At 42.0% G+C, this 16,002-nt stretch overlaps 1 protein-coding gene, 1 long non-coding RNA gene and 1 pseudogene across 2 annotated transcripts; 1 reads left to right on the top strand and 2 right to left on the bottom strand.

Moving 5' to 3' along the window:
- Positions 1–361: 361 nt before the first annotated feature.
- On the top strand, positions 362–6,474 carry BCL2L15 (BCL2 like 15). Its single transcript, XM_086391969.1, has 4 exons — positions 362–1,983; positions 2,294–2,415; positions 5,231–5,455; positions 6,330–6,474. The coding sequence occupies exons 1-4, from the start codon at positions 1,860–1,862 to the stop codon at positions 6,345–6,347; spliced, it is 489 nt and encodes a 162-aa protein (XP_086248095.1). The 5' UTR covers positions 362–1,859; the 3' UTR covers positions 6,348–6,474.
- LOC147376096 (uncharacterized) lies at positions 2,994–6,410 on the bottom strand. Its single transcript, XR_015160740.1, has 2 exons — positions 5,106–6,410; positions 2,994–3,176 (listed from the first exon to the last, which is right to left on the bottom strand). It is a non-coding gene; the product is annotated as an uncharacterized LOC147376096 (long non-coding RNA).
- A 504-nt stretch (positions 6,475–6,978) lies between the features above and the next one.
- Positions 6,979–7,389, bottom strand: LOC147376094 (UPF0729 protein C18orf32 homolog pseudogene; annotated as a pseudogene).
- Between the last annotated feature and the right edge of the window lie 8,613 nt (positions 7,390–16,002).

Genomic DNA, 16,002 nt, shown 5'->3' with positions numbered 1-16,002 from the left:
TTACTATTACTATCAATAGTAAGACATACTTGGTTTTAAATTTCTGTTCTACTGCTTACTGATGCCACTTACCTTGGGGAGGCTATTTAACACCAGCTGGATTGTATCTTACAATTTTTTTTTTTGTTTTTGTGTATTATTTTGGGAGTATGTTATACATGTATTTGTTGGAATCCTTAACTTGTCAGTGGCTAGCTTTAGTGTGAAAGGACTTTGGCCTAGAATTATCTTTGCAGAATCTTCTGACATTAGAGGTCTGAAAGCTACTTAGACACTGTTTTTAGCCTTAGTGATAATGACAAATAAAAATGACCCTTTAGCTATATAATTCCTATTCCTAGTCCCAAAAGAACGTATGATCTTTTTTTTTTTTTTTTTAGAATGGAATAGAAAGCAGAAGATTGGCTCTGAATATTTTGCAAGCTAGAAATTCCACTTTGAACAATTAACTTACTGTTTATGCTTGAATGTCGACCTACTAGTTCACCAGGTCAGAATACCCTGGAAAAGTTGATAGGTTTGAGTGCTGCTTCTGAGACACAAACCCAGAATCTAGGTATAGCTCCATTAAGAAGGCAACCACTAAAAATAAGTGTCCAGTCCTGAGAACCTGTAAAACACTGATGGAGTCCAGCCCTGTTGGAAGAACCCAGTTAATTCTATTAGAGAATAGATCCCAGATTCCTTTCATCTTGGTGATTAGACCTTGGGCTAAAAGGAAGACATTTAACTCTTGCTGTATTTCAGGTGGGTTTCCCTGATGGCTCAGACAGTAAAGAATTACCTGCAAAGCAGGAGACCCAGGTTTCCCTGGGTCAAGGATATCCCCTGGAGAAGGGAATGGCAACCCACTCCAGAATTCTTTCGTGGAGAATCCCATGGACAGAGGAGCCTGGATGACTACAGTCCATAGCATCGCAAAGAGTTGGATGTGACTGAGCAACTAACACACACACATATTTCAGATACTGCTTGATCCTTCCACATAACATTATCTTACTTAATCCTCATTATTTCCCTGTGAAATACTTTATATTATTCCCATTTACAATTCCTCAAATGCCCCAATTTTTATTCATCTCCTCAGCTTTTATATGTCATGTTCCCTCTATCTGGAATGGTTTTACTCCTACTCTTTGCCTAATGAGTCCTTGCTTGTCCTTCAGAGCTCCTCTCAGATGTTTCAACTTAAAGGAAGCCTTCTTTATTTTGGTTTGTTTCCTTATTACACACTATATTTCAATAAGCACAAGAAATTATGTGATTAGTTATTTAATATCTGTCATTTATGTCCAGGTGTGAGCCCCATGAGGATAGGACCTGTATCTGTGTCATTTTTCTGGATTATTTATATGCCAAGTATGTGCAGTTCCTTACACACAGGTACTCAGTAAATAATCAATGTGCCATTGTGGCAAATGAATGCCATCAGGAGTTGAATGTTTGTGTAATGTAACTTCAAAAACTTCTTTCTTTAAATTACACCATACCCAGAACCCAACAGGAAGTTTCTTAGTGATTATTACCCAAGAGGCTCTTCCTTGTCTCTATTTCAGTTTTAGATTGGCTATGTCACTAGTCTAAGTTATCCATTAACCCTGGCTTGGGTGTGGCTCTCAGGGAACTGAAAGTCTTCAATAAGCCTCCCCAGCTGTGTGCGGGTGAGCTCTGCAGAACAGTCTCGCCCTTTCTGGGCAGCTGCTTTGAAGACAGGTGGACGGAAAGACTCCAGGACCCCATGTCCCATTAAGTAACTTTACATGAGGACACATCTGGTTTACCAGGGTTTCTGACTTCCTGCTGAACTGAATTGCTTGTTCTGTAGGAAAGCAAAACTTGACTGCAAACATACATCTAAAATGAGCCCCCGAACTTTTGAGGAACAAACAGAATGCATAGTGAACGCTCTCCTCACCGACTTCTTAGGCCCTGCTTGGGAGGTTGGTAACCGGACCCTACAATGTGAAGATGAATCAGATTCAGGTAAGGCTTCTGGGCCTGAGGTGGTAATTGCAAGTCAGTAAGAAAATCTGAATCTGCTAACTTATTTCCTCTGAAGTCTCAAAAGGCAAACTAAGTTTTCAGCAATATCTGGAGTCCTCGTAGCAGGGAAAGAGATTCTCAGTGAAGGGAGAATTTTTTGTCTATTGGTGTTGACACTATATTAAAGATTTTCTTGGGAGGATGAGGACTGGATTGTTTAGAAATCTAGAGAACTTGCTTCAATGCCCAGGTCCCTGGGGCTTGCCATCACTTCAGGCATTGTGATAAATGCGACTGTGCTCCTTTTTAGGGGAGGTTTCCTCTTTTGATGTGGCCATCATTGCGGGTCGCCTTCGGATGCTGGGTGACAAATTCAATGGAGAATTGGAAGCTTCTGCCAAAAATGTCATTGCAGAAACCATTCGAGGACAGGTCAAGTTTCCACTACTTCTTTCTATTTTTTGTTTCTGGTTTATTCTATTTCAGACACCGTTCTCTTACTATGCCTATACAACTGTGACTAAAAATGTTCTATGAAAGATTTGGGGGCTTACTGCATCCAAGAAGATACAGCAGGAATTCTTCAATTCCAAGTTTTTAGCAGTTAACCAAAGACAAGGTGGTATTGAGGTAAAAAGCTTTTGGCACAGGCTCATCAGCCTTCTGATTGTTTTTCATCAGAGCTGTGCTTTATGGCATAGAACGTGTGTGTGTATATATATATATATATATATATATATACACACACACTTTTGGTAAAACATTGGTAAAATGTTTTTTATTCTTGGTAAAACATTCTATTCTTTTAGCACCTTTTAAAATATTTTGCTGGTGAAAGTGAAAGTCCCTCAGTCATGTCCCAACTCTTTGTGAACCCATGGACTAAACAGTCCATGGAATTCTCCAGGTCAGAATACTGGAATGGGTAACCTTTCCCTTCTCCAGGAGGATCTTCCTAACCCAGGGATCGAACCCAGGTCTCCCGCATTGCAGACGGACTTTTTACCAGCTCAGTCACAAGGGAAGCATTTATTTTGTTGGTAATGGGCATCTTTTTTCCCCTTGAGATCCAGCAATAAAACTATATACAGGAAGGATAGGCATTTGACAAGTCTGATGCAATGGGGAATAAGTACTTACAGCAGCCCACTTAGGTGTATCTGGCTTTTCATCAGAGTCCTGATTCTTGGATTCTGTATTGGATATAAATACCATAGACCATGTTTTAGAAGAGGTTGCTAATTAATATCAATAATGACAGCTAGTATTAACACATTACTTACCATGTGTCAGACAATATTCTAAATGTTTTACACTTATTATCTCATTTAATCCTTACACTACTCTATGAGGCATCATAGAAGCAATTGTAGTGCAGCTTTTCCCCATGTATGTATAACACTGTGAGAGCAAACATCTAACCCAATTTTGTCCACTTGCTGTATTCACACAACTTAGACTGTAGAACCTATAGGCCAGGTGACCCCAACCTGTAAGATCTAATCCCTGATGACCTGAGGTAGAGCTGATGTAATAATAATAGAAATAAAGTACACAATAAATGTAATGAGCTTAAATCATCTTGAAACCATCCCCCCACCCCTAGTCTGTGGAAAAATAGTCTTCCACGAAACTGGCCTCTGGTGCCAAAAAAGTCAGGGACTGCTGATCGGTCCTCAGTTTTCTGACTTAACATCCATTTAAGCAGGTAAGGAAACTGTGTGTGTGCTTAGTTGCTCAGTCGTGTCTGACCCTTTCTGACCTCATGGACTGTAGCCCTCCTCTGTCCATGGGGATTCTCCAGGCAAGAGTACTGGAGTGGGTTGCCATTCCCTTCTCCAGGGGATCCATCCAGGGATCAAACCCAGGTCTCAGGCATTGCAGGCAGATTCTTTACTCTGTGAGCCCTTAGGGAAGCCCAAGTTTCATGTGTACCACATAATTCCATTTCTGTATACACCACAGCATGCTTGCCACCAAATGTCTGGTTTCTCTCCATTACCATAAAATTGACTGCCTTTTCATATTTTGACCTTATTTTTCATTTCAATGTGGACTCATGAATTCCTACTTTATTCAATGGGTTATAATCTGTTGCTATCATTATTTATTTGTATGCCCAAATTGCCCCAGATTCTACCAGTAGGACTCCTTTCAATCTGGACTGTGATTTTGGCATGTCCCTATCATTCTTTGAGTACTACTTTAATTTTTTTTACAGAAGATCTTGTATTTTCCAAGCTACAACCTGAAATTAGCCATTTTCCAGGGAACTCTGATTTCTTTTTACAGAGAACATAATTTGGAAACCAGGATATAGGCACTCTCACTGTGGATGCCCTTCTCATCTTCTTTGGGTTCTAACACCCTGCTCTGGCTACCATGGGCCCTCTATGCCACACCACAGAAATCTTTGTTGGCCCCACCTAGGGCTTCCCTTGTGGCTCAGCTGGTAAAGAATCCACCTGCAATGTGGGAGACCTAGATTTGATCCCTGGGTTGGGAAGAGCCCCTGGAGAAGGGAAAGGCTACCCACTCCAGTATTCTGACCTGTCAGGAGAATTCCATGGACTGTGTAGTCCATGGGATCGCAAAGAGTCAGACATGACTGAGCAACTTTCACTTTCACTGGCCCCAAATAATGGCTTTTGGATCAAACTTTTGGGGAAGGGTAAAGGAAGAGGAAAAGCTTAATCTATTTTTTACTTTAGAGTTTCTAAGACTTCAGTCATTTAAGCCAGACATTCAGGATTTGACCAGCTCTACTATCATGTACTTAGGATTTTTCTTTCAAATCATTTTTTTTCTTTAATAATTTTATTCATCCTGAGCAAATTGTGGGTTTGATGGGCTACTTATGTTTTTTTTTTTCTAATACCCATTGCAATAAATTAAAAAATATTAAAATAAGAAAAGTTTATCCATTTATTCTTTAAGATTACCTTATGGATGGGAGGGGAGTTGGGGGAAGAATGGATACATGTATATATACGGTTGAGTCCCTTCACTGTTCACCTGAAACTCACAACATTGTTAATCAGCTATATCCCAGTACAAAATAAAAAGTTTGAAAAAATATTATCTCAAAATAAATTTACTTAATTGGAAAAAAAAAAGATTACCTTAGATACAACCAATATGTCCTTGTCGTTCTTTGAGAAACACTTGCTTTACTGGATTCCTGCAACTGCAGCCTCCCGTACCTTTTTAGTGATACTCCACTGATATATCTTCTGTCTTTCCCCAGGCAGGAATTGTACTTCAGAACACAGTAAAATCTCTCAGCAATGCCTGGTGTGCCCAAGATTCCAGCTTGGCTTATGAGAGAGCCTTTCTGGCAGTGTCAGTGAAACTTCTTGAACATGTGGCCCGCATGGCTCCTGAGGTGGCAAGACAGGTGGTGAGGCCCATAACGAATATGATCAATGGCAACACTGCCATCCGAGAGTACATCCAGGGCCAGGGAGGATGGGTAAGTATTTTGGACCCCTGGCTTTGCTGGCCATTGGCATTGTTTTTATATTAATATATATATTTATATTAATACCTGAGACTCCAGTTCATGGTTCTTTCTGTCAGTTGGAAACCATGCAAGTAAACAGGACTTCCAACTTTGCTGAAAATGACAGGATTATTCGGGGGTTTTTTTGCCATGGAAAAGAGAAGCAGTCAGAAGCTCAGCCAGCAGGTCTTGGACCCCAGAGTGTTCATGCATGCATGCATGCTAAATTGCTTCAGTCATGGCCAACTCTTTGTGACCCTATGGACTGTAGCCTACCAGGCTTCTCTGTCCATGGGATTCTCCAGACAAAAAAACTGAAGTGGGTTGCCATGCCCTCCTCCAGAGGATCTTCCTGACCCAGAAATCGAAGCTGCATCTCTTGCATTGTCTCCTGCATTGCAGGCAGATTCTTTACCGTTAAGCTACCAGGGAAGCCCTGGACCCCAGAGGCAGGTTGCCTAAAATATTGACTGCTAACTTTGTCAAACTAATTTCTACTTCCTTCACATAATCATCTGTGATTCTATTTATGGTGAGGTTGTAACATCAGTCTGACTTTGCTCTACCCCTTGGTAAGTTTCTGGGTCTCCTTCCCCTAACATGTTTTGGGTGTGTGTTGAGGAAGTTCAGAATCATCTTACTATTGTCTAACCAAGAACAATGATATCTGCTGTAGTGGTAACGACAGGCGGCGTTCTAAGCCTATGCCTTAGAGCATCTGCTCCGTGGAGCATGTCTTCATTTTCAGGATGAGCAAAAAAGGTGTCTGCAGGTCTTTCTGGTTTCTTAACGGAGTTCCTGAAGACCATCCCTTTGACTGTAGGATATTCATTGTCTTTCCTAGGAAAATCTGGAGGGCTGAAGAAGAGATGGAGCTGTTTCCCAGCCTGAACAGGACTTCTTTGACTGATCAGATGATTGATCTCTGGTGATTAAAATCAACCAAATTAAAAATAACCAAATAAAAACCCTCTTTCTCTTAGACAGCACTGAATTTAGCTGAATAATCTCTTTTCTACTGATTGTTAAAGTTAGGAGCATCTCCCAGAGGTCTATAGAGATTTTTTTTTTTTTTTTTTTGGACAGTAATTACATCTTTATTTCAAGTCATTATCATCTCCAAAAACTACCTTTCATTTGACTGCACAGTCTCACTGCAATGTTTCACAGTAAAATTACACTCCTCAAATTTGAAGAGCCTGAATAAAAAAAGCTAGAGCCCCCAAGAATTTCTAGGTACTGACTTAGTAACAGTGTCTACTGGCACAAACCTTATATATTTATTCATATTTTTAAAACTGAAATAAAAGAAATGAAAACTACTTTAATGAAAAAGGAAATCAGAAATGAGGTTGTTAAATATAACTAGCTACATTTTAAATACAAATACCAGGTATTCCCTGATTAGCATAGGTAAATGTCTAAACTATTAATATCAACCCAAATTCTGGTCTTGGAAAAAGATCAGAGACAATTACAAAGAAGGTGCTTCATAGTATCAGGTCCATTTTTAAAACAATGAGATCCTTCGGGACAATCAGTTTAGTCTTTCTTTTTATCAGACATTTCTGTTGGTCCTCTTGTTGGTAATCCATTTATGTCTGCACCCTTATAGTCTACTTTGCCTTTGTTTTTATCATTGGTTTCTCGTATAGCTTTCCGAGGCCACATACGGCTAACAAAGGGGGAGATCAGAGGGTATGCATATGGCTCCAGGAACTTTTTGTAGACCCAGAGCAGAACTGGAATGACGATGCAGGGAATGCACACCATTGTCCCGGATGTGAGTTCCTAAACGTGAGGGCAGGAGAGCCGCGCTGCGCACCGAGTCCGCCGCCCACGCCGCCCCGACCCCCGCAGACCACTACCCGGCTCGGCTCACCGGCCACAAATCCCACGGGCACTCTACAGAGATTTTTATACTTTCTGTTTTTACATGAGGGGTCTTCCACAGTGACACAGTAGTTTTAATGAGATTTTTTAGTGCAACAAAGACCTCCAGACACAAAGTAATGACTTTAGAAGTGGAGTTCCAGGCAACAGGGCAGGTTGCTGGAGATAGTGTAGGGAAAAGGGAGCCCACAGTGAACCATTCCATCAGATTTAGCTCCATCCTCCGATAAGGCATCTGGTCTACTAATTTTGCAGTCTAAGGCATTTCAGGGAGATCTTTGGTTTAGAAAATCTTGTTATTTTAAGTTGAGGATTTTCTTTTAAATTCATAACCTGAATCTCATGTAAATTTCACTGGAGCCAAATTATTTTATATATTGTCAAGGCTGGAAGCAAGAAAATAGCAGTCTGTTCATCTGCTATTCTATTAGAAAGGCCAAAGAGCAACAGAGCAGTCACTGCATTTCTATGACTACAGAAAACAGGAAGTGCTGGCCCCCTTGTGGGACTACAGGGCCATCCTAGCTTAGATGAAGCCGGCTGTGTACATGCCACAGTGTTTCTCGAAGTGCAGCTCACTTGCCACTTGTGGACCTTATACGTTGCTGATTTCCAGGCTGCATCCCTAGAGATTCTGTTTTGGTAAGGGTAGGCTGGGGCCTAGGATCCTACCTTTTTAATTGGTCCCACTGGTGATTCTGATGTGCACACAAATTTTGAGAACCATCACATTCAAGCAAGGGTTGGGGAATTACAACCCACAGACCAAATCAGCCCATAGCTTTTTTTTTTTTTTTTTTAAGAAAGTTTTATTGGAATGCAACTACACACACTTGTTTACATATTACCTATGGCTGTTGTAGCATTGCAACCGCAGAGTTGAGTTATGGCGGACACCATATAGCCTGTCCTGTAAAACTTAAAATGTCTACTCTCTGGCCCTTTAAGTTTTCAGACCTCGGCTCCAGAGCTCCATGACCATTTCTCCTTGAGTAATTTAAACTCTGTTGCAATCCTGATAATTCCAAAAGAAACCATAGATAGGATGACTCTTAATCAGAATTTAGTTTGAGTGTTTGTTAGTTCTTGCATAATCCACACATTCTCTAAAACCTTTGGCAAATCAGTGAACTCCCGGACTCCTGAGTATTCGATAGAGGTGTGTATATCCTTGGTCCTGCCACAAACGATTGGAAGTTATTGGAAGTAAAACATATGGTCTCTATGGTCTGTGTATCACATAACAGTTCTTAATAATCTCATGGATTAATAGACGGTCATCAAGTAGAGACTTCTTCATCTCTAAGCTCCAGAAACTCGATGACCTACCTAAACATCAAGAAGAAAAGCACTACTGTTTAAGCGAGGCGTTAATGGCTTTGGCTTAAGTTTAACAAAGCTAACCACATCCCCTCCCTTCAACCGGCCAGCTATCTGGCTCCTCTAGATGTACAGACATAAAAATATAGTGCTGCTAATATATTTTGACTTTTTCAAGTTATGCTATTTCCTCTATTCTTCAATAAATTAGGTTGGTAATCCAGAAATGAGATTTCATGTTTCTCTTTAGTAGAAATTAGCTTTTCTTGCTACCAACTTCAGACACTTGATATATTCCTTTGTCCGTTACATTACTGTAAACCCAACATGGTGAGTTTTGTGGTATTTGACCTCTTAGGTGAAATCATTATTTTCACTTTGACTAACGCTGTTCTGTTCATGAAATAAAATTCTCTATGTGCGTTTGATCTAATTCTCAGCAAGTGGAATCTAAATTGAATGATATAGCAACAGGAAGCAGATTGCTGGTTGCCAAGAGCAGAGACTGAGGATCGGGGTAGAGAAAATAGGTGAAGGTGGTCAAAGGGTACAAACTTCCTATGAGATGAAAAGTTCTGGGGATGAAATGTATAGCATGTTGACTATAGTTAACAATCTTGTTTAGTCACCAGTCATGTTCAACTCTTTTGCAACCACATGGACTGTAGGCTTCTCTGTCCGTAGGATTTCCCAGGCAAGAATACCAGAATAGGTTGCCATTTTCTCCTCCAGGGGATCTTCCTGATCCAGAGATTGAACTCATGTTTCCTGCATTGAAGATGGATTCTTTACTGCTGAGTCACCAGGGAAGCGCATGGTTAACAATACTATAATATATATTTGAATCTAATGCAGTAGATTTTTAAAATTCTCAGATCAGATCAGTCGCTCAGTCGTGTCTGACTCTTTGCGACCCCATGAATCGCAGCACGCCAGGCCTCCCTGTCCATCACCAACTCCCGGAGTTCACTGAGACTCATGTCCATGGAGTCAGTGATGCCATCCAGCCATCTCATCCTCTGACGTCCCCTTCTTCTCTTGCCCCCAATCAGCATCAGATTCTTTTCCAATGAGTCAACTCTTCGCATGAGGTGGCCAAAGTATTGGAGTTTCAGCTTTAGCATCATTCCTTCCAAAGAAATCCCAGGGCTGATCTCCTTCAGAATGGACTGGTTGGATCTCCTTGCAGCCCAGGGACTCTCAAGAGTCTTCTCCAACACCACAGTTCAAAAGCATCAATTTTTCGGCGCTCAGCCTTCTTCACAGTCCAAGTCTCATATCCATACACGACCACTGGAAAAACCATAGCCTTGACTAGACGGACCTTTTTTGGCAAAGTAATGTTTCTGCTTTTGAATATGCTATCTAGGTTGGTCATAACTTTCCTTCCAAGGAGTAAGCGTCTTTTAATTTCATGGCTGCAGTCACCATCTGCAGTGATTTTGGAGCCCCGAAAAATAAAGTCTGACACTGTTTCCACTGTTTCCCCATCTAGTTCCCATGAAGTGATGGGACTGGATGCCATGATCTTCATTTTCTGAATGTTGAACTTTAAGCCCAGCCCCTCCCAGCAGCCCCGTGGCCGGCGTGGGTTTGGGCAGAGGGCCTCCTCGAGGCAGGGGTCTCCTCTGCCTCACTCTCCACTTTCACTTTCATCAAGAGGCTTTTTAGTTTCTCCTCACTTTCTGCCATAAGGGTGGTGTCATCTGCATAACTGAGGTTATTGATATTTCTCCTGGCAATCTTGATTCCAGCTTGTGTTAAATTCTCAATGCACACACAAATTGTAGCTATGTGAGGTGATAGGTTTGTTAACTAACTTTATTATGGTGATCATTTTGCAAACACATATATCAAATAATTGCATTGTATGCCTTAAATTTACACAATGTTATATCTCAATAAAACTGGAAAAAAATAAATTGAATGATAAGTATTAGAGGTCAGCAGCGCCCTCTTTTTATTCTTCCCCCTCTTAGCCATGCCAGCTCCCTTTTTTTGTCCTATGTGGCCCACAGAACATCAGAATGTGAATCTAGCTCCAAGTATACTGTAGTATCTTTTTGGGGGGCCATGCCACACAGCTTGTAGGACCTTAGTTCCCCAACCAGGCCATACCAGTGAAAGCGTAGTGTCCTAACCACTGGACCACCAAGGAGTTCCCCTGCTCTGTAATACCTTGAGACAGAGGATATGGTGCTAGGCAAATAGATAAGGCAGCTCTGGCCTGGGTGTTGTGTTTGTTGCTAGGCCACCCTCTGTCCTAGGAGAGCTGAAGTGATTTGGGCTGCATGAAAGAAACATTGTAGCCCAGAGATCATGAATGCATTTAGACTGTCTGATTTTAACACCTTGATTTCACCATAGACAAATCATGTGACACTGGGCAAGTAATCCAACTCCTTTGTGCCTATGTTCCCACGATAGGATTATTGTGAGGGATAAATGATACAATATACTTTGTGAAGGGTTTAGCCTAATGCCTGGAATATGTTAAGCACTGCTTAAACAATTCAGAGACCCTGTGGTTTGAAATTCATAAAGTTCTAGCTTGACTTTTTTCTCTTCATTAATTCTGCCTCCCACAAAGGCAAACCAGTCTTATTTTACATTTCACCTCAATGTGATTCCTGCTGCTGCTGCTGCTGCTAAGTCGCTTCAGTCGTGTCAGACTCTGTGCGACCCTATAGGCGGCAGCCCACCAGGCTCCCCCATCCCTGGGATTCTCCAGGCAAGAACACTGGAGTGAGTTGCCATTTCCTTCTCCAATGCATGAAAGTGAAAAGTGAAAGTGAAATCGCTCAGTCATGTCCTACTCTTAGCGACCCCATGGACTACGGCCCACCAGGCTCCTCCGTCCATGGGATTTTCCAGGCAAGAGTCCTGGAGCTGGGTGCCACTGCCTTCTCCGATGTGATTCCTAAATCTGACTTATTTTCTTTCTTCGTAAATCCATACCCACAAACTCTAACTCTTTATTTCTATTGACCTTTCTTATCCCCACACTTTCCCAGATTGCCATCCAACTAACTCAAAGTCTTAGTCATTTTTCCCTTCTCCCTCTCTCCGGTTCTATGCCCCCGATTAGTCTTTCTCACTATTCCTTCCTTTTTGTCCTGATTCTTCCTACAAGAATGTATTACCACCTGCTGGGACTATTGATAAAACCTCCTAGTTATGCTTTCAACTGATCATCCTATTGCAAGCTTGACCCATTCCAGTCTGTCCCATATATTACCACCAAGTTGGCCAAAGCTGTGACTTTTTTTTGGTCCCTTTTTGGATATGGTATAATTCATTTTGAAATTTTACATGCCACTAAACGAAATTTTGAAACTTTAATAAAATGTATCAGGACTTCCCTGGTGGTCCAGTGGTTAAGAATCTGCCTGCCAGTGCAGAAGACATGGATTCCATCTCTGGTCCAGGAAGACTCCACACTCTGCAGGGCAACTAAGCCCATGTGCCACAACTCCCGAGCCCACATTCCAGAGCATGTGCTCCACAAGAGAAGCCACTGCAGCGAGAAGCGTGTGTACCACAACTAGGGAGTAGCCCTCACTTACCGCAGCTAGAAAGCCTGTGTAGCAACGAAGACCCAGCACACCAAAAACAAAGAATTAAAAACTAAAAGTTGCTTTAGAAATGTATCAGATGGGAGCCCTTACTGTTTAAAAACTAAGAATCATTTTCCCAAAGCATTACCATTCTCTTAAAATCCAAGTGCAGCAATTAAAACCTGGGGCAGCCAAATAAATAAATAATTGGTTTAAAGGCTATCTAGATAATCCAAGTAAGAAGTGATCTTTACCTTCTCATAATAATTTTTTTTTCCTGGCTCTGACTCTGACTGTCTTCTCATAATTTGGTTTGCACCACATCTATGGTCTTATCACAAATGGTCTTAAATTATAGTTATTTGTGTGCTTACCTTTTTTGGACATAGTTGGCTTTTTAAGCAACCTCTACATCTGTTTCACTTTGGTAGTACATTTCACAGGGTCTTTAACACTAGGCAGATCTCCCCATTCTTACCACTTGTTAAGAACATGAGCTAAGACAGGCACCTTGCTGATTATTCAAGCTTCTTTTTTTGGTCTGCTTTCTAATTGCTTTTGAACTAGTTCAAAAAACTCTTCATTGTTTTTTAATCTTAATATAGTTGAAAACTTCTAGAACAGCAGGTAACCCCGTTGTCCTGAGACATGTAAATAAGCTGGGGAAAATACTCTTATTTGATTGAGTGTGGTAAACACTGCATCTTATATCCTCCCTCTGCATTCGTGATATAGCATAGTGGAGGCACTGAAAAGTCCTGAAGTGAGGAAAATAGTTAAACTTTAACCTAGATCACAAAAATAACTATAACTTAAGACCATCTGTGATAAGATCATAGATGTGGACCTCTCAAATGTGTGTGTGGGTAGCAATTTAGATATCCCATGATCATATCAAACTCATTGTGTTTAAAACAGGACTACTTTTTTTTCCTCTTCCAACCCATTTCTAGGTAAAGCCATTCCTTTCCTTTCCCTGCCAAGAAGTCAACAGTTAAGGCCGCCATCACAGGGATTATTGAAATAGTCTCACAGACCTGCCTTTAGGTTTGAATTACTCCAAACTCATTTCAGAGTAATATTACAAACATGCAAAACTGATCATGTTGCTCAGAGGTTTAAAACTGGAGAGTGGGTCTCTCTTGCTTGTATCAGGAGAAAATGCAAACCCATTTAGAAGCCACACAAGGTCATTCATGATCAGGCCCCTTATCTGCCTTTCTAACCTTATTTCTTGCTTTCCTAGCCTCATTACCCTCCTTGTTTCAGTCCTACCAATTCACCTAAGTTGCTTTCATTTTCAAGATTAATATTTATTAACACCATTTTCTTGGACTGGATGCCCCTTTCTCCTCATATCCCTCACCCACTCATTTCCAGTGACTCAGTTCAAGATCACACAGACACACTGCTTTATCCAGAGCTCGGGCTTTGGTTGGTTCTTGGATGGGGCTTCCCTGGTGGCTCAGATGGTAAAGAATCTGCCTGCAATGCAGGAGACCTGGGTTTGATCCCTAGGCTGGGATCCCTGGGAAGATCCCCTGGAGGAGGGAATGGCTATCCACTCCATTATTCTTATCTGGAGAATTCTATGGACAGAGGAGCCTGGAGGGCTACAGTCCATGGGGTCGCAAAGAGTTGGACATGACTGAGTGACTTGACTTTCACTTTGGATGTACTGAGCACTCCTGGGCTGACTCTGCTGATCTGTTCCTGCCCATTCCCTCCGTTCAGCTGGACCTTCATCCTCCTTTTCTGTTCTAAAGAAGTGCAGTCTTGACACATTAAATAAGTTCTCCTCAGCTCCTGAGACTTTGAGGTCAAGTGTATGGATGTGAGAGTTGGACTGTGAAGAAAGCTGAGCACTGAAGAATTGATGCTTTTGAACTGTGGTGTTGGAGAAGACTCTTGAGAGTCCCTTGGACTGCAAGGAGATCCAACCAGTCCATTCTAAAGGAGATCAGTCCTGGGTGTTCATTGGAAGGACTGATGCTAAAGCTGAAACTCCAATACTTTGGCCACCTGATGTGAAGAGTTGACTCACTGGAAAAGACCCTGATGCTGGGAAGGATTGGGGGCAGGAGGAAAAGGGGATGACAGAGGATGAGATGGCTGGATCGCATCACTGACTCAATGGACATGAGTTTGAGTGAACTCCGGGAGTTGGTGATGGACAGGGAGGCCTAGTGTGCTGAGATTCATGGGGTCGCAAAGAGTCAGACACAACTGAGCGACTGAACTGAACTGACTGACTGACTGAAACTTGGGTTGTACCCTCCCTGCCCACAGCTCCAAGTGGGAAGGTTGCTCAGCTTCTGAGAGGCTCCATGTTTTTATTTGTACGATGGCCTGGATGATAATCCCTACCTCACAGGATTGTAGTGAGGAGTGTGTCAGTCTATGGTAATGCAGTTGGCACAGTGTCAGGCAGAGGCTCAAAAAACTCCTGAGCAATTCACCGATCATTCTGCTGCAGTGAAAAGGAAAAAAGAAGAATGAGTTTTTCCTGTCTTTCCTGAGAACAAAGAAGATAACAGTGAGCAAACCTTAACACTCCTGTGCTAAGTCACGTTAGTCATGTCAAGCTCTTTGCAACCCCATGGACTGGGGCCCACCAGGCTCCTCTGTCCATGGGATTCTCCAGGCAAGTACACTGGAGTGGGTTGTCATTCCCTCCTCTAGGGGACCTTCCTGACCCAGGGATCAAACCTGTGTCTCTATGTCTCCTGCATTGGCAGGTGAGTTATTTACCACTAGCGCCACCTGGGAAGCCCCTTGATCACTCTTAGGTTTACTTTAAATAACTGTTTCTAGTTTGTTCCTAATGTAGTCTGTAAATAAGTTTGCTTTTCTGCCCTCTAACTCTGCATTAGCTACCTTTTGTACCTATTAGCCTTTGGCTCTATGCTAATTATATCCTATGTCTGGTGCTCACCTTTACAGCACTCTCTCTGCAGGCCCCGCCTAGTAGTTTTTCTCCTTGTATTATAGAAAGAAGGCCCAGGAGCACACTACACGAAAGACACTGGACAATTATTGGGCTACCTGACATCAGCCTGTGACTATTTTTGAAACAATGCAAGAGGAAGAATACAAGATCTTTATACTTTTGTTCCTCATCACCTACCCCAACTGGGAGCCCTCATCATATATAAGCCTTTAGACTCCTCGTGGAAGTTGGGGGCACAGTTCTTGGGCATGAGCCTGTTGTGTCTGCCCTCAACAGAGTTGATCTAAGGATTAATCTAACATTAATCTAAGGATTAATGCCACCTTTCTATTTCCTCCAAACTGTCTCTGTATTTTTTTTATTCAGCTTCAGTGGGCACAGAACCCCAAGACTTTTGGCAGCATCAGCTCCTTCATTCTGCAAATGGTTGCATGCTTCCTCCGCCGGGATGTGCCTAAGACAGGAGGAAAGAGGGCAGGGCACAACCACTAAAAGAGTGACAGCCATTGAGGACACAACAGAAACTGGTTAGAACCTACTAAGCCCAAGATAGCAGAAGATTTGACTTCCAGTGGACCTTGATCATTATTATTCACTCATTGTAATACATTAGGTCACACACACCACAGGCAGCAGGACATTTATGACTGACCATAAAAGGCCAAAATTGGGTGGTAGCCCAATTCCTTGAAATCCCCACCCCTTCCCCAAAGTAGCTGGAATAATTTTGCCACTCATTGGCCTATGAAATTACCCAGCCCATAAAAACTAACCACCGCCACACCCAGGGTGCTCTT

The sequence above is a fragment of the Bos grunniens genome, chromosome 3 (genome assembly GCF_055505025.1).
Source record: "Bos grunniens cultivar Pamir isolate PY7600 chromosome 3, Bosgru_T2T1.0, whole genome shotgun sequence".
NCBI classification, from domain to species: Eukaryota; Metazoa; Chordata; class Mammalia; order Artiodactyla; family Bovidae; genus Bos; species Bos grunniens.
The sequence above is the reverse complement of the archived record's forward strand: the minus strand, read 5'-3'. Positions and strand labels throughout refer to the sequence as shown.